Source organism: Mastacembelus armatus, chromosome 5, assembly GCF_900324485.2.
Source record: "Mastacembelus armatus chromosome 5, fMasArm1.2, whole genome shotgun sequence".
In the NCBI taxonomy this organism is placed as follows: domain Eukaryota; kingdom Metazoa; phylum Chordata; class Actinopteri; order Synbranchiformes; family Mastacembelidae; genus Mastacembelus; species Mastacembelus armatus.
Window position 1 is genome coordinate 20,198,909 of NC_046637.1, and position 21,964 is coordinate 20,220,872.

At 39.4% G+C, this 21,964-nt stretch overlaps 1 protein-coding gene across 4 annotated transcripts in view; it reads left to right on the forward strand.

The window, feature by feature from the left end:
• The first annotated feature begins 589 nt into the window (after positions 1–589).
• The window catches only part of frmd4ba (FERM domain containing 4Ba), a 38,380-nt gene continuing 17,005 nt past the window's right edge, over positions 590–21,964 (forward strand). The window contains exons 1-7 of one of the 4 annotated variants that reach the window (XM_026306891.2): positions 590–841; positions 18,260–18,325; positions 18,495–18,589; positions 18,745–18,837; positions 19,137–19,221; positions 20,365–20,421; positions 20,810–20,832. In XM_026306891.2, coding sequence (XP_026162676.1) covers positions 18,260–18,325; positions 18,495–18,589; positions 18,745–18,837; positions 19,137–19,221; positions 20,365–20,421; positions 20,810–20,832 — 419 coding nt within the window. In that variant the 5' untranslated portion in view covers positions 590–841. Of the gene's footprint in view, positions 842–15,011; positions 15,303–18,259; positions 18,326–18,494; positions 18,590–18,744; positions 18,838–19,136; positions 19,222–20,364; positions 20,422–20,809; positions 20,833–21,964 lie in introns of those variants that run through there. The other 3 variants (XM_026306889.2, XM_026306888.2, XM_026306890.2) reach the window with 3 other exon arrangements.

Below are 21,964 nucleotides of genomic sequence, written 5' to 3' on the forward strand. Positions count from 1 at the left end.
CTCTGCATATTCAGTACCACCAGAGAACTGTAACATCGAGCGGCTATTAGCCAGTCTGTTAGCACCTTCGCCCAGCATGGGCTATGCCACAGTGCCCCCTTGTTCTCAGGTTCTTCCCCACCACTAGGGGACCAGGCCATTAACCGGCCTGTAAGCACCTTCGCCATATGACACCAGGGTCAAGTGCCAGTTCAAAAATGGCCCAGTTCGGATACTACCCCTAATAATAATAATAATAATCCTTATAGGGCCCTAAAATATAGTGATACAGTAGATAAAGTAAAAAGTAAGTAAATATAGAACTTAAGTAGAGGACCGTGTATTCCTGATCTTAGCTATACTAAAGTGAATTCCCTGTTTTGCAGTAGCCTTCATTTTATCTGTGCTGAGCTTTAGTGCGTTTACGCAGCGGTCAGAGAGCGCACCTTCATTGGCCAGCAGCCGTGCGCCGAGGTAGCAGCAGAGAGAGGGAAATTCATCTGTCCCATCCTGGACCTTTCGAAACTGGCAGGGAGCAGCAGCGGCAGGAGGAGGAGGCGGAGGAGGAGGCAGCGGGGAGTGTGAATGGATGGGACTGTGTGATTGACTGAGTGTGGCGGAGACAAGGGGTTGTATGTCGAACACGGAGCAGCTTTCCTCCCCCTGGACTTTTCAGCCCGATCTCTGGTGAACTCTGGAGAACACCGGCTCTTCGTTCATTTAAAAAAAAAAAAAAAAAACATGTTATCGTGTGCGTGTCCCGGCTTTTAACAAGAGGTTTGTTTGAGTGACCCGTGCTGGCTCAGACACTCTGCGGACAGACAATACGTGGGAGCGAGACGGTCACAACAAAAGACGCGAGGTGAGAAACGTTTCATTTACCGGCACAAATAGCCAATAAGCGCTTAGGCTTAAATCCTAAAAATACACTGTATCAGGTTGTGCGATCACCTGTAACGGTTCGTCTTGTTCACTAACTTCCGCACTTTGCTGTTATTTAGTGCTTTAAACTGGTATTAACACTAATTGCGGACTTTTAATGAGCATTTTGTGCGCAATTTAAGTGGAGAAACACAGTGGTTGCCCATCACAACATATTTCCAAAATACTGTCATCTGCTGGGTTTGAGTATAAATGAATTCAAATTGACATATGTCTTTTACCTGACTTCTGACCCAATGCCAGCTGGGTGTTGAGCTGTTGACATGTCAACACCACAGCCTTGCCAATCAGAAGGGTGTACTGGAGCTGTTTGTGGTGTTTTGAAACAGTTACAGGGTTTGTTCTGGACAGGAGATTATAGACATCTGTGATCAGTATTGGACTGAAAAGATGGTAGAAAAGTGAGACTTGAACCTCTAAAGGGAAAAAAGGACTCTTCTGTCTTGTCTGGCTCTGTGATCAGCTGTTCTGCTCTCCTCTGTGTGAATATCCTGTTTCCTGGACAAAACCAACACCAACAATGGGGAGGCAGGCATGTGATATCCTGCATGGCTCTTGTATCACCTCACATCATGAAAGAAACAGGATGAACACTTTCAAATAGAGCCCCACATATACCGCTGACTCACAGCAGGTCTAGCATGAGGAAACACACATTAGGTGTGTGATTGGTACAGAACAAAGGCAGAGGGCTGGTCTGTATGGGTGATTATACTAAATTTGTGCCTCATGAGAGCAACATGTGCTGTCTCTTTCTCTCTGACACAGACACATTGCAGTGGCAGCGCTGCTTTGTGATGACTTTAGTCTGGGATGTTCAGCTGGTTTCAGTAGGGTCAGCATTTCAGATTCAATAAAGCTATTAACAGTCAGAACATTCTAGCGCCACTGCTCGGCTCAGATAGAATTTAATCGCCAATCAGGTGCCATTAGCAACTGTTTCCAGACACAAAGCAGTCTTTGACAGGGTAAGCATGATTAACCACCACAAAGAGTCAACCTGGGGAGTGCGACCTGAGCCGATGATGTGTTCCCACCATGCCTCATCCAAAGCCCTGTTTTGTGTTCAAAGGTGCTTATCAGCAATTTTTTTGTCTTTCCCACACATCTTCCTTTGGACGCTTTGTTGGTTAGGGTATATGATATCGTTGTCATGCAGGCCAGAAACCAAGTTGTTGTCAGACTGGTTCTGACAACAAATTTCCTCCACTCAATAACATCAAACTCTTGATCACAGTCATGGCAGGCGAAAATACTACTAATAATAATAATCAGTGCAGTTTAAATCAATGCACACATGGTTATAAAATAAGTTTAATACATATATATAAAACCATCAAGCAATATCAAGGCCATGAAAACATGAGGAAAGGTACAACACTCAGGTACTTAGTGTCACAGCAGTTTCTTCAGGATTTAAGTTATCACAAAAAGACAATACAAAAAAGCAAACTTAATTGGAACTCCAGCAATTCTGGAAGTGTTTGCATAAAACCGGATGACTCATAAGCAGCACATAACAAAAAACTTTAAAGACCAAAGCAGTCCCTGGTATGAAAAGGTAAGAAAAGCTTCAAAACAGTGAATGCTACATTATTGACAGATAGATACTTACTTTATTCATCCCCCATGAGGGAAATTCAGAATATTATATAATACATTATAACCCCAAAAATATCATCAGAGTTATTTTTAGGACTTTAAAGCTTCAGTTCTGAGTCAAAGAAGACTGTAATAAAACAGGCAGGTTCAACTCCTCGTGATGAATAAACTGACCTTGATTTGTAAACTTGGCAGTTGGAGAAAATGGCATGTCATACATCAATGCTATTACTAATGCTTTAAAAAGTAACATTGCTGCTGGTTGAGGTAAAATGAATTTGGAGTAGTTTAATCAGTGGATCATAATTTGTTAGTGAAATTTTGCAAAGTAACTAGTAACTTTAGCATTCATGTAAATGTAGTCAAGTGAAACTAAATGTACAAGTATAAAGGAGCATGAACATATTCAAATAAATACTCAAAGTAGTACTTATACATACAGTATTTCCGTAAATGTACTTGCTGCAATGCTTTTTTGAAGCAAGACTATGCAGCTACTAAATGCTGAACTACATCAGTAGCTTTATAGAGCAAAACCTACAATTTGCTAACATCACCTAATATTAGACACTGAAAGATACCAGGTCAAGAAAGGCAGTAGCAGTAAACCCTTCAAATGTATAATACAGAGCTGTGGTGCACATGCATATAAAATTAACTTTTCATGTGACTTCTCTAAAAAGTCAAATAGTTTTATAGTTTTGGCTTTAACTCAATACATCTTAAGAATGTCATATACTCTATCTATCCATTATCTATACCCGCTTATTCCTCTTTTAGAACCACGGGGATCAGCTGGAGCCTATCCCAGCTCTCTTTGGGTGAAAGGCAGGGGTACACCCTGGACAGGTCACCAGTCCATCACAGTGTCATGTATTCTTTAGTGATATCTAGGTGCAAAGCAAATGAAACACCAAAAGAATGAGCACTTCCCAAAGCTGTCACATTGTATAATAGGCTTGTTGCTGGAGACCTAATTCTAATTAATGTGTTTGTAGGTCAACATTAATCTATAGAATTAAATCAATTCAGATCCCCGGATCAGCGGGAGCTCTAGATGAAGAGGTCGTGTGCTTGGTCAGTCCAATAAAGTTTTATCATAATGTCCCAGTTCTCCTGTGTTTAAATGTCCACAGTGATTCTAACACATTTCGTAACATAATTACTGCAAACACAGTTCACACTGAAAGTTGTGTAAACAGGAATCTGTTCCTCATTGGCTGTGAATTAGCTCAGCAGTGTACAGACACTACATCTCCTTTCCTTGTTTCATGTCTGCTTTGTCCTCTCAGACAGGACATCCTGAATAAAACAAAGTGTCTGGACCTCAGTTTCACATACAAAACAGACACTGTCAAACATCCCACGTACATTGTGTGTTTCAAAAACTTACGACTGTTGTATATAAGACATACCCTGTGGAAAGAATTTTATGTGTCTTTTGTTTGATTTCTGAGGGATTTGGTACTTTAAAGTGGCTCTGCGAAGAATAATGATGTTCACAATTTAGTTGCCGTGTTTATATTTCCCATCAGAACACAGAAGAAAACACTAGTAACAGCCCTGGAGAATGACTCTCAGCTGTTTGGGAACCCCTCTGGGAGCGGGTATCTATATCATTTATATGAAAGAGACTGCATTTAATGTCAGACAGTTGTTAGTTTGTGGACAAATTCCTCTTAAAATGTTGGGCTTAACCTTACCTGCTAATAAATTATTTAAAGAATGGACACAAGGACAGATTTATGAGATTCTCATGTGTTCACTGGCTATTGACTGAGGCACTTCAGAGTAAAAGCCCCAAGTCCCAGGGGACTGTTGGTAGAAAATTCATCACAATCCCAGCAGTGCTTGTTTTATAGCAGTACAGCAAAATTTACAATTTAGGTGAAACCATCAGCTGATGATATATAACCCACAGTGAAGACAAATAAGTCCAACAGTAATATTCTGTATTTGACCAAGAACAGAGCCAGGTTCTTCTACTCCCTGGACACTCCTGACCATGATGTTTCTGCGTAACAGTATTAAAACAACACAGCACATCATAGCATGAGCTATGCGTTTGAGTTAAGCAAATTAACTGTCCAGAAATGTCAGAGCAATAAAAGCTGAAGGGTCGAAAATTCAGATGCAGGTACTATATGTCAATATCAAAAATCATTTTCCAGCCTTTCCAATGACTTTTGACAGTCGGTATGTAGTCCGAGACCTCTCAATACAGAGGTAAACTAAAAACAAAAACCCAAACTAAATCCAGATGTGAGAAAATATCAGCAGAATTTTGTCTATTAAAAAATCCAGTCCCTGTAACTCTTTCGCATCAGCCGTTTTATTTTAGTTAATTAATTGATTAGTGTATTGCTATAAATTAATATTAAATTCCTTTGTCAAACAGGATGTGGCGCCTCTCAGTTATACTACCCCCCTGTAGTCATTTCAGCTTCTCTACCATATGTTGTCAAAATGCAGTTTGTCAATTAAACCCCAACCCCCCAAATTTGATTTAGATGTGGCGTTCATTCTTCTGGACACTTGTTTGGTGGCATTAGCGACATAGCAAAGTTATGATTTTACCTTTGTATTTCATGAATATGATTTTAATTTGGGAGCACTTCATTGTTTGTGTCACATTGCAGCATCCTACTGAAAGGGGGAAAAGAGAAGTAAGAAGTGTGAGTTTGTTTTGAGTCTCACACAAGAAGTTAATGTAGGGCAGTTTGTAATGAACAAAGAAGTAAATGCTTTATTTTTATCAATAAAACAGGCTTTCATTTCCTTCTCCTCATCATCACTTAGATTTTGTTTAGTTTACCTAACTGTTTACCCACTGCATGACTTCCAAAATAACAGTATTGTACGGTGTTGCACAGATGGGCAGGTGAGATGTAGATCTAATTCCAGAGACAAGCAGGGAGAACCTTTTTCCTTGTGGGCTCATTCACAACCTGCAGCGATGGAGGAGACCTTGAACCCAACAGATCTATGTGGCGTTACACTCCAGAGCAGAATATCCCTGTTTTTGTTTGAGTATTCCTTCTCCTCTTGTGTCTTTCATTCTGGGATATAATTGCTGTGAGGCTTAGAAAATGAAAGTAACAACAAAGCAAAGCCTTCTAACACCTTTTTTTCTATATAACTGCTGTTGAACTGCCTAGGATAGACTGTGTGTGTATGTGTGTGTGTGTGTGGTGGGTGTGGGGGCTTCCCTGTAATTTTGCAGCTTTTGTATCTTTCCATCCGTCCATCCATCCATCCAACCATCCATCCATTAATGTCTCCTATTTTCCTCTTAAATATACTCCACACAGATTACATGCACTCTATACAAGCCAAGAGAGTTGTGAGGTGATGATAAATAGCGGATGTTTGAATACCTGAATGCTACGTGCAAATGTTCTGTGTGTATATGTGTGTATGTGTGTGTACGTGTGTGTGGGAGGGGGTTGGAGGTTGGAGGAGGCAGGGGGGGCAGAAAGGTCCTTAGTTGCTATTATTACCCTCTCAGGCTGAGAGGTATAATATAAATAAATAAATAAATAAAACACAACCATGCTTTCACTGCAGACATACCCCTCAGCCTCCAATCCACGGTAATCAATACTGTTCAACACATAAAATCCCTCGTGAATGTTTCACATGTTTAGTGCTACAGGGCATAGACACATGATAAAGACACAAGCTGGAGATTTCTGTGAATATGTTATTCTCTTAGTCTGCAACCCGCCCCCCAAATAATTTCCTGTTTAGTTGCTGTACTATATTTTTCTTTTTTTAAACCGTCCCTCAAAGATCTCATCTTTATGGTTTTTATTTAATGTTTTGCCGCCATTATGGTGCTGTATGGTAGAGAATAAAGGGACTGTATAGGTGCTTATCCACCAGAGGTTAGCATTTAACATTAATAGAGTGTTTATCTTTTACTGGGTTAACACTAGAGAGTAACACAAACCGCTCACCCTCCATTTCATATCCCCTGCAGTTTGGAAAGAAAGAAATCATCCAGCTGCAGTCACCTTCACTGGTGCAGCTTGGGATAAGATGGAGAAGGAGGAGGAGAGAGGGGAGGGAAGTCATTATCATCTGCCCCATGGACCGAAACCGAGCACCCTGCTGGTCCACTCAGGCAGGCCAAGCTAACGTCTGTGACAGGGACAGAAAGCTGAGTAGAGACACTGCCCGTCAGTAATAACATGGAATAAAGGTGTAGGTTTGTGCTGATAAAATAACAAGGAAACCATGTTTGAGGAAACTGTAACTCAATAGAAAAAGCTCTCTTTGATCTGAAGGTCTTTTCAAGGTTTCTTTATGCTGATATGAGACTTTGCAACTTCCTGTGGAAATAGGTTAGTTGGTTAGTTCTATACGGTATGAGTGTGTGTGTGCACTCTTTCACCTGCTGTTGACGTTTTTATTTATATTATTTCATATTTTATTTTATTTGTCACATTTACAGAAGCAGCATGTCTCTTGACAGCACTTTAATGTGTCTCCCAACAACATCATCCCCTTTAATCACAGTCAGTGATGTCGAGACGTTGTCTGGTGATGCTGCGTTTTGGACTCTGAAAGGTGGTAGGGGGATGGGTGCAGGTTGTAACAGGTGTCAAGTACACTGTATCCCCAGGAGAGTCAGTAGTGCTTGATTTGAGTAGTAGTATCCCCAGTAGTTGGTTAGACTCGGGGGAATGAATGGAGGTTGCAGTGTCTATGTTTAGATATGCCTTCCAAACTAGGCTGGTGGTTGGAAGTATTTATAAATAGTAGGTTAGAACAGAAATGATTAGTTAATTAATTGATAAGTCGACCACAGAAAATTTTGACAAATTACCTTAAAGACATTTCTCGTATATATGAGAATATATGTGATTTTCTGCTTTTATAAGTTATATCATTGCATCATTCTAAATGAATTGAAGTTGTTTTTACAACTATTGGTCAGACAAAACATGCAATTCCATTATATTATGGGAAATTTATGCTGCATTGTTTACTATATTCTTACATTTTAAAGAGCTAATATATGGTGAATTACTTGATGACTTTGACTAAATTAAACTAAATGCTCTTTCCTCTTGCTCTTTTTCATCATTCTTACACTGCAGTTGTTGAAAAGTATTTAAAAGTCAAATTACCAATCGCTATAACAGAGTTTTATTTTGATGAAACTCAAAATGCTATTCAAGCTGTTCAGCTTTTTCACTGCACTGTGCTTGAAATTATGTGGCAGTGTCCCATGATTAGTACAAGCCCCTTGTAATTTACTTTACCGTCCAGATGACTGATGATCTGCGTGGTTGGCTGAAATGAAATTACAGCCATCCGTTGGTAATATTAATTCTTCCTAGATACAGCTTTTATGGTACATGTGTGTGTGACAGTGATCTGAAAGTAATCAAATTACTGTTAGGCTGCCACTGTTATTAAGGAGTATTAGTAATTAGGCTACACATATTATTTTCTATCTCCAAACCTGCTCTGAGAATATTTGTAGAGGTAAAAACTTAACTTAGACAATATGTTGTCTTCTCTCTAAAGTAATATTTAAAATCCGGGAAATGTGTTTTCCTTCTACAGTGTAGGGGCTATTTCAGAATACAGTATGCAACAGTATAAAAAATAAAAGTACTGAATTAGATGTCCCAACAATAACACAAAGCCTGTTTTTAGATTGTACTATACAGGTTATCTCTTCTTCTGCATCCCCATTGGACTCTCCCTACAAAACATGCTAGAAATCTCTCTGACAGAGCTGCAACCTTTGAGAGCTTTTGGCCCACAGAGAGCTTTTGTATTCAGACAGCAGGTCAAATATAGAGGATTTCTGTCCTATTGGTGGGTCACATTCCCTGTCCTAAAGGGATTTCTACTTGTGTGCACATAGGTTTTGCAGTGTATGTGCAAAGCAAGTTAGGTAGCAGGATCCAGTTTTCAACATGTAGTTTAGATTGCTTGTGTTTTATCAGACATGTGTGTCTAGATAAGGCTATGAAACTGATTACCTAGTTAGTAAATTGGATTGAGATAAGCCAGAGGGTCTCATTACTGTACATAATCTAAATGCAGATATCAGCTGCCGGAACTCAACTAATGGCAGATTGTAGCATCAAAATGGATTTGTACACTTCAGTATGCCTGTGTATAAATTAGCTGTGAGTAAGTTTGTTTTGTTTTGTAGCATGGCACCTAATTTATTAAAGCCACATGGAATAATGGACAGATCAAACTTAACCACTTTAAAATATGTTTTCCTTAGCTTTCCAGTCAGTTTTATATCTGAAACAGTTAAAATAGAAGTACATTACAGTACACTTTTATACACCTCGAAACCAAACCATTTAAAATGATTTTTCCCCCATGCAATTATTTTGCCCCCTCTGTTGCCTCCAGGCTCATTACAGCTCCTTATTGGTGTCTCCCCCCACCCCCATTCATCTGTCTTGCTTTCTCTTTGTTTCATATGGTTGCCTGTGGAGATGTCCACAGTAGTCATTCATATTTTCCATCACTGGGTCTATGATACTCAAAACTAAAGACACAGGCTCTTTATTCTCCTTCTAACAAATGTCTGGGCAAATCTGGGCACCCACAGTCCCTTGGGGCAACATTTTGTCACACCACATAGAATGGGGCTGCTGCCTGCCATTGCTGCCTCTGCCCCACATGCTTCCCCTGCTCTGACCTCTTCCTCTTCATAGCATCTGGGTTATACAGACACATGGTTTGCTGTGGCCTGTGCCCCTGAGCACCATCCCACACAACAAGAAGAGCTGGCCTCAAATCGCAAGACACAACCAACAAACCGATGCCACTGGACGGTGACAGTCTGAATACCCAGGCTCTCGCCTCTTCCCTGTCTTCTTTTCTTTTTCAATCCCGTGTCTGGCACACAAAATCAGGCTTCACTGAACTGCCTAAACACACACAAAAAGCTTTTCTTTCTCACCCTTCATTTGCCAAAAGAAATCACATGGTGTTAATTGGCTGTAATTAAGATGTCGTTTGGTTTTTTTTCTAAACAGATGCAGCGACAATTTTAGTCAAGATGAATAATGGCAAGCTTACATACTGGCACTGGTGTAAAATGCAAAAGCTTTAGGGTAGGCTTTTCCTAAAAATTGAAGTTCATTTTGTTATTATTTAGAGCTGAAAATAAAAGACAAGCTAGCAGCATGCCTAGGGGAGATTAAACAAAAGAAAATATTAGAAAATACACAATATTTCATTTTTACTCACATGTGAGACTTGAGGCAGCAAAACCCACTAAAATGTGGAACATATTCTAAATTATCTTCCTATCAAGTAGCATGGTTTCTGACAGCTGTGTCCACCTGCTCCATTTCCAACCACAAGTGACAGTCGGGAAGCTTGATAAGCATGCAGGCAGGGCCCTGTGAGGCAAGGACATTGTAAATGGAAGTTAACTGTCCTGCTTGTGTGTGTATGTTATAAAGTGTGTCAGCCATTCTGGGCCGAATGTCTTCCATTCATAGTGTCAGCTGCAGTCTCAGTATGTGGCATAGCTTGTCAGCTGTAGGCCTGGGTGGGTGACAGCTGTTTGCCTGCCCTATTCAGGCTCGTATGTTGACTTAGAAGCCTTCCCCTTTTATACAATTAATCTACCACTTATGGTACACAGTAATTGCCATCCAATGATGAAATGAGCCTGGGGACAGGAAACTATGATGATCCTGGCAGCTCGGCTGCCCCCATCATGGCCTACCTTGTATTCTCAACAGGTTTGGGTCTATTAATAATGAACTTCTGGGACTCAGCAGAGCAGTGGGCTAAATTCTAACAGCCTGTCAGTATGTATTCTTATTAAACTTTCAAACCCAGCATCACAAGTCTAATGAGACTCTTACACTAGGAGAAAGGGCATGACTTTGGCATAAAGGTAAGACTTAAACCCTCTAGGCAGCATAATTTACCACACAATTTCCAGCACTGAATATATTTCCCCTTTTTGTCCCCAACGGCGGTGTGGCAGTCAATTTCCCCATCTACTGGCCATGTAGAGGCACTGCAGCATGAACACACTATGTCAACCATAACTACCCATCCACAACAATTGGTTGTACTCTGCCTGGGGGAGAAAATAGAACAACAGCTTGAAAAGAATGAGCCTTTAAGTGAGCAGAGTCTTGTGTGTAGCACATGACTTGTCTTGTGTAGAGAAATTGACACTAGAGTGACATCAGAGAGGGTGACGGACCATGATGTGATGTCATGGTGTTTACAGCCTTGGTGCCAGGCTAGAGACAGGGAAATGCATACTTTAAAGTGGAAGCTTGAAACTATCCTTCAGGGCACAAAGAATCCTTATTTTGACAGTATTGATTTGATTATTTTATACACAAATCTTAAAGTTACTGTGATTAATATTTTAATGCTGTAGCATTTTGGCATCTCGTTTTATGCCTACTGCATTAGTCAGCTGGATATGTAAGTCAGCAATGTATGTATGTTTAGCCATAAGGCCATTATAAGGTGATGACTGTTTACTTTTTCCACTGCCCCCAAAAGGCCTAAAACAACACTGAATAAGGTTTCAGAGGAAGTAATTGTGTGTGTTATATATTAGTATTAGTATATTGTTAGTGAAAGATGCTACATGTTTTGGGTCTGCTTATATCATAGACACTTGTAAACAGACTGCTTTTGGCTCAGACAGACTGCTTACTGCATATGTCTGCAAGACTTAGTGCAGACAGTTAGTTTCCACTTTCCCCCAGGACACCCACTCTTGGCATAGACTCCTACACATCAACTGTAGCGCTGGTTGTTGTTTATCCTACAGCTTCACTGTACCAAAACTATATAGAGTGTGGAAATCAAATGGGATCACCTGCTGCCTGCAGGTATTCCACTTATGTGTGCACTTTGTGTTTGCACAATAAATGTGCAGGTGAGTGGCTGTCAGTGGACACAGTCACTGGCATATGTTTTTACAAAATTCCAGACAAACCACTTCATCTGAAGTAAATGGAAATTTTTTTTTGTCTTTTTTTTTTTAAATCTCAGAAATATGTACTGCACATGGATCAGGAACCCCATATATATGAATATATTTTGGGACCAGAACAGGGTTCTTTCCATTACACACGTGGCAGTCAGCTGTGTGATCAACAGCAGTTTTTGTCCACCATATGTTTGGCTGCTCCTCCAGGCAGCTGTGCCTTCCCATGTCTGTCCATGCCTGTCCAGTTATCATGGTTAGGTTACATTTCTTCCTTCAAAATTAGTCTCTGAGGATGAATCCGTCTCTAGAACTACAGTGCCTTGCAAAAGTATTCACCCCTCCTTGGCATTTTTCATGTTCTGTTGCCTCACAACCTGGAAATAAAATGGATTGTTTGAAGGTTTGCATCATTTCATTTACAGAACAGATGTGAAGATGTGATTTTTTTTTTTTTTTTGTGATGCAAACAACAAATAGGACAAAATAACAGAAAATGTCAGTGTGCATAACTCTTCTCCCCCCTAAAGTCAGTACTTTGTAGAGCCACCTCTTGTGGCAATTACAGCTGCAAGTCTCTTCGGATAAGTCTATGAGCTTGCCACATCTTGCCACTGGGATTTTTGCCCATTCCTCAAGGCAAAACTGCTCCACCTCCTTCATGTTGGATGGGTTCCGCTTGTGAACAGCAATCTTCAAGTCTGACCATAGATTCTCAATTGGATTGAGGTCTTGGCTTTGACTAGGCCATTCCAACACATTTAACCATTTCCCCTTAAACCACTCGAGTGTTGCTTTAGCAGTATGCTTCGGGTCATTGTCCTGCTGGAAGGTGAACCTCCGTCTCAGTCTCTAATCACAGGTACACTGAAACAGGTTTTGCTCAAGAATATCACTGTATTTAGCACCAGTCATGTTTCCCTCGACTCGGATCAGTTTCCCAGCCCTGCTGCTGAAAAACATCCCCACAGCATCATGTTTCACTGTAGGGATGCTGTTCTTGGGGTGATGGGATGTGTTGGGTTTGCGCCAGACATAGCGTTTTCCTTGGTGGCCGAAAAGTTCAATTTTAGTCTCATCTGACTAGAGAACCTTCCTCCATACATTTGTGGAGTCGCCCACATGTCTTTTGGCAAACTCAAAACGTGTCTTCTTATTTTTAACACTAAGTAATGGCTTTTTTCTGGCCACTCTTCCATAGAACTGGGCTCTATGGGGTGTATGGCTTATTGTGATCCCATGCACAGATACACCAGTCTCTGCTGTGGAACTCTGCAGCTCCTTCAGGGTTACCTTTGGTCTCTGTGCTGCCTCTCTGATTAATGTTCTCCTTGCCCAGTCTGTGAGTTTTAGTGGGCGGACCTCTCTTGGCAGGTTTGTTATGGTACCATGTTCTTTCCATTTGAAGATGATGGATTTGATGGTGCTCCAGGGGATCATCAAACATTTGGATATTTTTTTTTATAACCCAACCCTGACTTGTACTTCTCAACAAACAACTTTGTCTCTAACTTGCTTGGAGAGCTCCTTGGTCTTCATGATATGATGCCTGTTGCTTAGTGGTGTTGCAGCCTCTGGGGCCTTTCAGAAAAGGTGAGTTTATACTGACAGATCATGTGACACTTAGATTACACACAGGTGGACTTCATTTCACTAATTCTGTGAATTCTGAAGGTAATTGGTTGCACTAGAACTTTTGAGGGGCTTCATAGCAGAGGGGCTGAACGCATATGCACATGCCAATTTTCAGATTTTTAATTTTTTAAAAATTCGTTTTTGCAAATCCTCCCATAAAATTCAAATTAAAAAAACATTTAAATTACAGGTTATAATGTAACAAAACATGAAAAATGCCAAGGGGGGTGAATATTTTTACAAGGCACTGTAAATCCATCCAGTTCAGCAGCACTGGATTACAGGATCAGTAGTGTTTAATCCTGTTAGGACACTTTTTGTACTTTAAAAAGGCTTTGAGCGGAATACAATTGTCTTCCTGTAATGGCAGTCAGTACAGTAACAGAACATTTGCTGTTATTTTTCTGGCTGAACTCTGTACAGTGTTATTCTTGTAATCGTTTGGAATGAGTCAAAACAGCTTCTTGTAGGCTTCATGTTATGAAGGTTAGCGTGTCTATTGTAGTTGAAAAATGTGCACAATAGGAAATTCACAGCTGACCACAAACTTTCCATAGTGTAAAATGAATTGTTTTGGACATCTCAGGAAATCCACTTAAGCTACCATGCTATGGGCGTGAGTAGGTTCAGTAAATGATTTTAACTTCCAACATGTATTCTTCGGAGTATTTTCATAATCAGCCATAACTGTGTAAGTTGCATGATTGATGGGTGCTAAGATTTTGTTAAATATTTGTTTGTCTACTGTAGTGTAATTGAGCACACATGGAAAGTTCTATAATTGAGAATTGGATGTAGCTGCCACTTTCTGAGCAGCCATACTGGCCTCTTCAATTATAGATGATGAGGCAGAAAGCAGCATAATTCATTTCATTTCCGTGCCATGCTTTGGGGAGTTATTAATAGAAGATTTTTTTATCAGGTCTATTTTCTCTTACCTTTAATCTACCTCCTTTCTTACTGTTATTACCGCAGATTTAGAGGTCACAGTGTGTCTACTCTGAGACAACTATGCTGATCGTGTTCAATGAAACAGCACCATGGTGACTGTGGTCACTTAAGTGTTCTTGGAAAGTGGGGTCACATAAACAAACAGCCGGATATTATTTCCAGATGAACTCCAACACGTTGCTGCTGAGAGCTGTCTCCCTGTCTCCTTTTCTTCTGTATTGTTTTTCTCAGTATTTCTTTTCTAGTTGTTTGTCAGAGTCAGGTGTACTGCATGTGTACGACATTTGCTTATTAGTTGCAGCTGGCAAAAGGAAGATGTCTGGTAGTGAGTCACAAGTTCTTTTATGCATACATTTTTACATCAAAGCTTTTTTTTTACATGTTTTTTCCACACTTTTAGTTTTGCCCTGTCAGTTCTGCCATCTCTGCCAATTATTTTTAGTGTTCCTGCAGAATATAATGGGTGGGGGTGTCTGGTGTCCTCAGGAAATTGCTCCAACGTCCTAGAAGTTTCAGCCCATTCCCACACCCCTTCTCAGACAATGAAACTGAAATACACGCTGCAATGAAACAATAAAAATAAAAGATTAAGTCATTTATGTTAGTTCATAAAAATGAAGCACATTTTGGTGTAGCATCATTTTGTGATGACAAATAAACATCAGCAAAACAAAAAAATTCATTATCACACTGTTGTAAGTAAGAAAATATGACTTCAGAGGCCAGCTGCAATTTGTTTCTGTGCATCCTGTGTTTGTATACAAGTGTGTTTATGTGGAGGGGAGATGGAGCCTATGCAGCAGGGGCCTTGTGGTTCTGTCCGGCCCTCCCCAGCATTCTATGAGGCAGTGTTTTGGACCAGGGCCCAGGACCAAGCCTGAGGCACATTGCTCTGCTCCAGCCACTCCAGAGCGCCGATACTCACTGATATTACATCAGCTGGAGAGACATAGTAGACTGTGTGTGTGTGTGCGCTGGAGTGTAGGTGCCCCTTTCAGCTGTTGCTCTAAAGCGAAACTAAACAGACAACGTGATGTGTAAGTAGAAGAGGAGGGAGAAAAAGCAACTAACTATGGCTGTGCGCATCATACGTGGAATGGAAGACCTGGTGGCATCAGGCAGTCAGCTCATCTGGAGCCTGGCACATCACACCCTGAGGAGATGGTACAATCATGGGCTAATGCCATGTAGACGCTTTCTGGAAGCCTGGTTCAGGATTGGAAAATTCTACCAGGTATGATAGCTTCTTCAACAATGGCAGCATTAGTTATTACTGTAAAAAGAAAGAGGACTTTAAATATAGGACTTTATTTGATTGCTTTATTGACAGCATGGGATTAAGTGCCAGATGGATTTCTTTGATTGAATTTTTATGGCTTGCATTACCTAAATCTGCCTTCGACATTCCTCTGATTGTAGTGAGTTTATAAGTTTTCTCATCTGGCTCATTAGTCTATGCATGTGTTTATTTTTGTGAATGTGAGGCAGCACAGGCTGCCTCTCAGTGAGTCACAGTCTGTTTTTTAACAAGGGCCTCTCTCTCAGCACATATGGTAGTCATTAGAGAGCAGCATGACCAACCGTTTGATCTCGCCGTCTGGCTGAAGAGAAGAACATGCAAAGTTGTCTTTGAAATGCATTTTGCTGAAACACCTGAGCGCTGCCTGTGTGGTAAACATATACCTATCTCACATGCCCAGTGTGTAAACTGGAAAGTGATCAGGTTCCTTATTTTTGCTTTTTCCTAACATACAGCCATGTCAAAGTGTATTTTGAGTCAAATGGCATTTCATACTTACTGTATCAGGATATTTTCCATTGTAGTAATCTATTCTTAGTTTCATTCTGAACACATGCATCATATTCAAATATGTTTTTCATGCTTGCTGTAATAGAGTTTTCAGATTAACATGAGTGTCAGATCCTTTTAATTTTTAGGCAATATTTAAGTAACCGGTCAAAATATTAGAGATAAAATATTGCATTCAGACTCTTTACTGAAGTAAAAGTGCCAAATTATTAGTATACCTCAAAGCATCACAAATAAAACTACTTATTTTGTGGATTTGCTGCAGCCAGTGGCTAATAATGTAATATTGCATTGCATCATCATTATGGATGAATTAAGATGTTGTATTTGGTCAAGGGGGAGCTGTAACAATGTCTATATAAATCTTGCATAAACTAGTGAATTGTTTTGTAATTAGAAAAATTAATTTGAAAAGTAAGTGGTAAGAGTAAGAGGAAATAGGGCAATATTTCCAATAAAAGTGATGAATTGGACCTACTTGACAAAAATTACCTCAAATTTGTACATTAGTACATTTAAATAGATGTAATTAGTTACGTTCCAACATTATGTATCACACTATGTTACTACTCAGTCTAACTTTTTCTGAGAGGAAATGCATAAAGTGGTGTATTGTAGACCTGCAATCAGAACTGCAGGGTGGACCCAGTTCAGCCTGAGCAGGTAAGTGGCTGAAGGTCACATGCAGAGCCCATAATGACAAAGCTTCAGTGGGCTGATCGCCTTGACACAGTTGTGACCTTTCTTTTTAATGATAGGCACCTCACATTGGAGCTCAGCTGGCTCAAGGGCACTGATACCCTACTACACCATTACAGTGCAGCCCCCGTCTTAATGCACATTTATGCATTATAATATTACGCATCTTATTGCACAGATGTTGATGGTAAGTCTAACATTCAATGGCTGTTTGTGAGCCTGAAAACACACTGTTAACTGAAAGGCCTTTGTTTTTTTCTGTGTTTTGATGTCACTGCCCTGCAACAATGTACCATTCATAGACTGACTCTTGGATTGTCCCTTGCAGAACCACAACAATTAATGAAAGGTTACTATGGTGATTAATCCCTATTTAAACAGTTGGAACTTGCTGCATTCTAGCTCAGAAAGCATGGGTATGTGGAAATTTGGGGCTTCAGAGCAAAACTTCGAATAATACAGTACTAGCTTAGTGAGACTCCAAATGAAATCTTGTTGTTGGGAAGTACAGCTCTTTCCACAGCATCCCAATATCTCACTGAGGTTCAGGGCGTTGAAAAAGAAAGTGGAAAGGTAGCAGTATAAAAGTGAAATGACAGTTCTGATGTGGTGCTGAGAGCAATATGTCCTGGTAGGCTGAATTGTAACACCCTGCGGTCACACTGGACGTCAACATGACTGTCAGTTTCCATCACAAAGGCCAAGCAGTGGGATGCCACATGTTTTTCACTGAAGTGAAATAAAAGATGTCCTGGACATATTCCTGAGCAGCAACACAAATAGTACAGAGTCTTGATTTTGAGGTTCTGACTAGTGTTACTGAGCTCAAACAGTAGTAGATACTGCTCATACTATGATTACTGTACAATGTAAGTTCAGTTTCTCAGTGCTAAGCAATAGGATTGTCTGGTACATAATTTCAAATTGAGGTGGGCTAAATATGTCCCCTTATTCGCAGTATTTGTGTTAAGCTAAGCTAACCGGCTGCTTGCATATTAAATGTACAGACATAAGGTGGTATCAAGCATTAAATGTAGCTCTTGGTGATAACAAAAATAAGCAAATTAAATAAAACACAGAGTTTTATTCAATGCATATTTATAATCCACTACATTACAGAAGATATTGACTATTGGAAACATTTCACCAATAGCAATCCAATAGATTAACTAAACACTGTCATCAAAATTGTAAACGAATTAAGAATGTTATAAAATATCTGAATATAAACCTGAATTTGGTAGAAGCCAAGTACTGAAATATGACTTCAGTAGTGCCCATCACCACACAATAATTTTCCTCCCTTGTCTGTCATTGAAAGGCAGTTTTGCTCACTGCAGCAGAACAAATCTTAAAACTATTCATATTAAACAATAGAGTGGGAATTCAATTAAACAATGGCGCAGGACTCCATTATGCTTTAGTTTGGTTTCTTTAAAGTAGAGGAAAATGTGAGATGTTGATGTCTCAGGGTTTTTCATTAAACCAGAGTTGAAGGTATGTGCTTGTATTTAGTATGTGATCCTTATGGCGGAAAAGCCAAAACTATAGCCAAAATGTCTTACTTTGTGTAAAAAAGTGAGTTATGGAGATATCTGACTGGAGAGACAAAAGTGGAGGTGGAGACGGTGTGCTTCGACTGTTGCAGTAGCTGTCATATGTCATGCCTTTTTTTCTTCCAGATGACAGAAGGTCGTCTGTGCCAGGTTCAGCTCCTTGATGGCAGGAACCTGGAGCTGCTGGTTCAGGTAGTTTTTTTTTTTTCTTCTGTTTCATTTGTTTCTTGAGCTGTTTTTGAACCAGTAATCTCATGTGTAAATCATATTTTCCCATCTTTTTGTATTTTTTCCAGCACAACACTAATTTACATACAAATGGTCTAAAGTGAAAGTTTGTGCTGTGTTTTAAATGTTTCAGCCCAAGTTGTTGTCCCGTGAGCTGTTAGATTTGGTGGCCTCACATTTTAACCTGAAGGAGAAAGAATACTTTGGATTGTGCTTCATAGATGACACGTAAGTACAATTCCTAAAAGAGTCATTTAAAGACAAAAATGCATTGTCTAAACTATGTTTACAGAAGCAAAGACTTAGATTAGGAAAGAAAAGAAGCGATCACATTTAAGAAAGCAGTATTCTAACATATGATTTCTTCTTTTATTGCTGCTCAGAGGCCAGAATAACTGGCTCCAGCTGGATCGTAAAGTCCTTGATCATGACTTCTCCAAGACTGGAGGACCTTTGGAACTCAAGTTCCTTGTGAGGTGAGTGCTCTTGTGGCAAATGCTGGCCAGTGTTTAGTCCAGCTCAGTGTTTTATATATAAGACTACATAGTGAATAATATAGGCCTATTTTGAAACAAGCTCTTGTAATGATACTTTTATGGCCACTAGGCTGAGGCTTAGCCAGCAGATGGCAGTGATAGAGCACAGTTTAGATCCTGCTGCGTGAAAACGAAGTTAGTTTTTATATAGCATAATCTGTGGATAATGCTGAACATTGGAAAAATGTACTGACATTCTATTTCAAGTGAACCTTGCTGACAAGATAAACTTTTCACAGGTTTTATATTGAGAAGATCACCTACTTGAAAGAGAACAAAACAGTGGAGCTGTTCTTCTTGAATGCTAAATCTTTAGTGTTTAATGTAAGTTGTTTGAAGCATTAATTTTCTCTCTCTCTCTCTCTCTCACTTTATATCTTGAAACCAAATTGGCATCATGGCCCCTTGGTTTCTAATCTTTGTGTGCAAAAGCTGATCGCCTTAGAAGATAACTTATCCAGCCACTGTATTTTATACATGTTTATTCAGCTTCAAGCTTTTAAGTGCTATTGGACATTCAAAATTTTTAAAAGTTCATTTAATGCAAGCCATGGTTTATGCTGTGCAGGATTCATTCAAACATAACAAAGACCTAATATTCTAATTTCACATCTTAATATAAATTCTAAGGATTTTGGTATATGATTAGTTCTTATCCAGATGGCCTGAAATTATTATATTGTCTAATTATTATATTATTATATTGTCTGCAATTAGCTAACATTTTTTCTTACATATGTAAGGTGACAATTCCAATGCCCAGAGACATTTCTTTAAAAAGCACTACATGAGTGTTGTTTCATTTTAAGCAGTAGAAGTGTTTCTTTTAACAATTTGAAACCATAAGTCAAAATAGTAAACATTTTTATATATTATTTTTATATATCTGCGATTGTAAGTAAACTTATTATAGTTATGCAACCTTTGGTGGAAAATAAAAGTACTATAAATACCTGTGCCTACCCACTATTATTATTATTATTACAATAGTGGGCAGGCATAGATAAATATAGTATGCGGGCAGTTACTAAACGAGATGTAGAGTTGTACGAGGAGCACTGAACGCAACATGCGATCAAACGTAGCAGTGCAGTTTTTTTCGCGGGGAGAGCACACTGGTCACTATGGGAGACGGAGACTGTTGAACCTGCTTTCGGGCTGTACCACTTAAACAAGAGAACTCTAGCCTCGAGCAGAACCTTAAACTGGTCTTTCTACACACCGGTGGGTGTTTTATTTTTTATATAAAAATCTCACGACGATTTAGGTGGTAGAAGTGTATGAAATGCACTTCTCAAACTGTTTGAAACACCGTATTGCTCCTGCGGAAGTGGTTCAGTCGGTAACGGTGGGACCGTGGTACGGGACGAAAAGATTTTTTGTCAAGTCAAGTGTTTGGGACAGGGTTCACTTTGTATACGTATACTTTTTTAAATCGTTTCTAATTTCACATTTTTCTTACAACAGGAGACCATCGAAGTGGAGAGTGCAAATGTTTTTAAATTAGCCGCATTCGCATTGCAGGTAAGAAAGAGTTTTGTCGCAGGCTTTTCACACAGAATTTGTCACTCACCCTAAATGGAAATGAAGACTGTCGAGGCACGCACCATTTGAAAACAGTTGTCTCTTGGGGTGACGTTAGCTTTAGTTTTGTTTGCAGGCATCGTTAAAGAAATTTCTCATTTTTTATTAATGTTACTCTGCAATCAGCGTGTACTTCTTTGCACTGTTAGTCGTGGTTATCAAATAAATTACTAAATATCGTCACATTAATTGTGTTCATGTTTAACTAATAGTTACGTTAAGTTATAACATTGTGAATAACTTTATCGCTAACATTATACTGGGCATTAGTGAAGTTTTGCATTTTCGTTAAAATGCTTTTACTAACTGCAATGTTTCCCCTTTTAAGGAGGCCAAAGGAGATTACAGCAGGTAAGAAGACATTATCAATATTATGACGTAGCCCTTAATGCAGTAAATGGAAAATAGGACGACCCAAAGGGTATTTGTCATGTTAACTTTTCACTTTTTTTTCTAATGAACATTACATTTGGAACTCAATAGAAGTTTATTAAATCTTCAACTTCATGTTTTGTGTAGAGATGTAGTGTTTTTTTAAGTTGCATGTCTTCATATATTGTGCTGTAATGATATACGCAGACTTTCATAAACCTTTTCATGAACTAGTGTCTGCAGTTAAATGCAAATTCTGCACAATCTAGTCCCTGTAGTAGAGTTTTCACTTGTGGTGTTTGGTCAATGCCAAGTCTATAAAAATTGCATGAGTCTAGCCTGTTAATGTTCAGCTTTTCTGGTTCAGATTTTATTTTGCACTGGACCTTCCATAGTTAATAATTCCCTTGATTTTGATCTTGTGTGACATTGAACTGAAGCCCTGCTGATCTGTTGCCATCCATATAGTCCAAAAGTCGCAATTTTAGATGATCAGTTCATTTGACATATCTTGACAATCACAGCTTTTACATGGACAAATTCACACGTTGTAATTCTTTCAATGACACTGGTGGGAGACTCTCGAAACAATGCCTTTGTAAACTATTCACTAGTGGAACTAATGTTTTCATTGCTCTCAGAGGCTTGACCTGCTGATAAGGTTTTTGTTTTTTTTGTCCAGCTGTATGAGTGAAGGGCATTAGCTGCTATTGATAACTAGTACTCTGAGTGACTGAGTCGAGGCAATAACCTGTGTTGTCCCTGTGTCCTAAACTCCTCTCTCTGTCAATTATGTGAACACAAAGATTTGTGCACTGTAAGGAACTGTGTGTGCATGGTTTCAGTGGTGATAAAGGCAATGCTGAAAATGCTATTTGACACCTTGTCAAACTATTATGTTTGTCCTCTTTAAAAAAAATGTTTAGCTATGTCTTCTTGTGCTCATTAACACCCTGATTATTTACAAGCATGATTGACCTGATAAAACGTTAATTACTATTTATTGCACTTTTAGTACAGATTTATGCCTAAGTGTTTTGATTAAAAACTACTTTACCTTGAAGACTGGTGTGCAGTTTGAACTTTCAGTTCACGTGGGTGTAGGGATGGG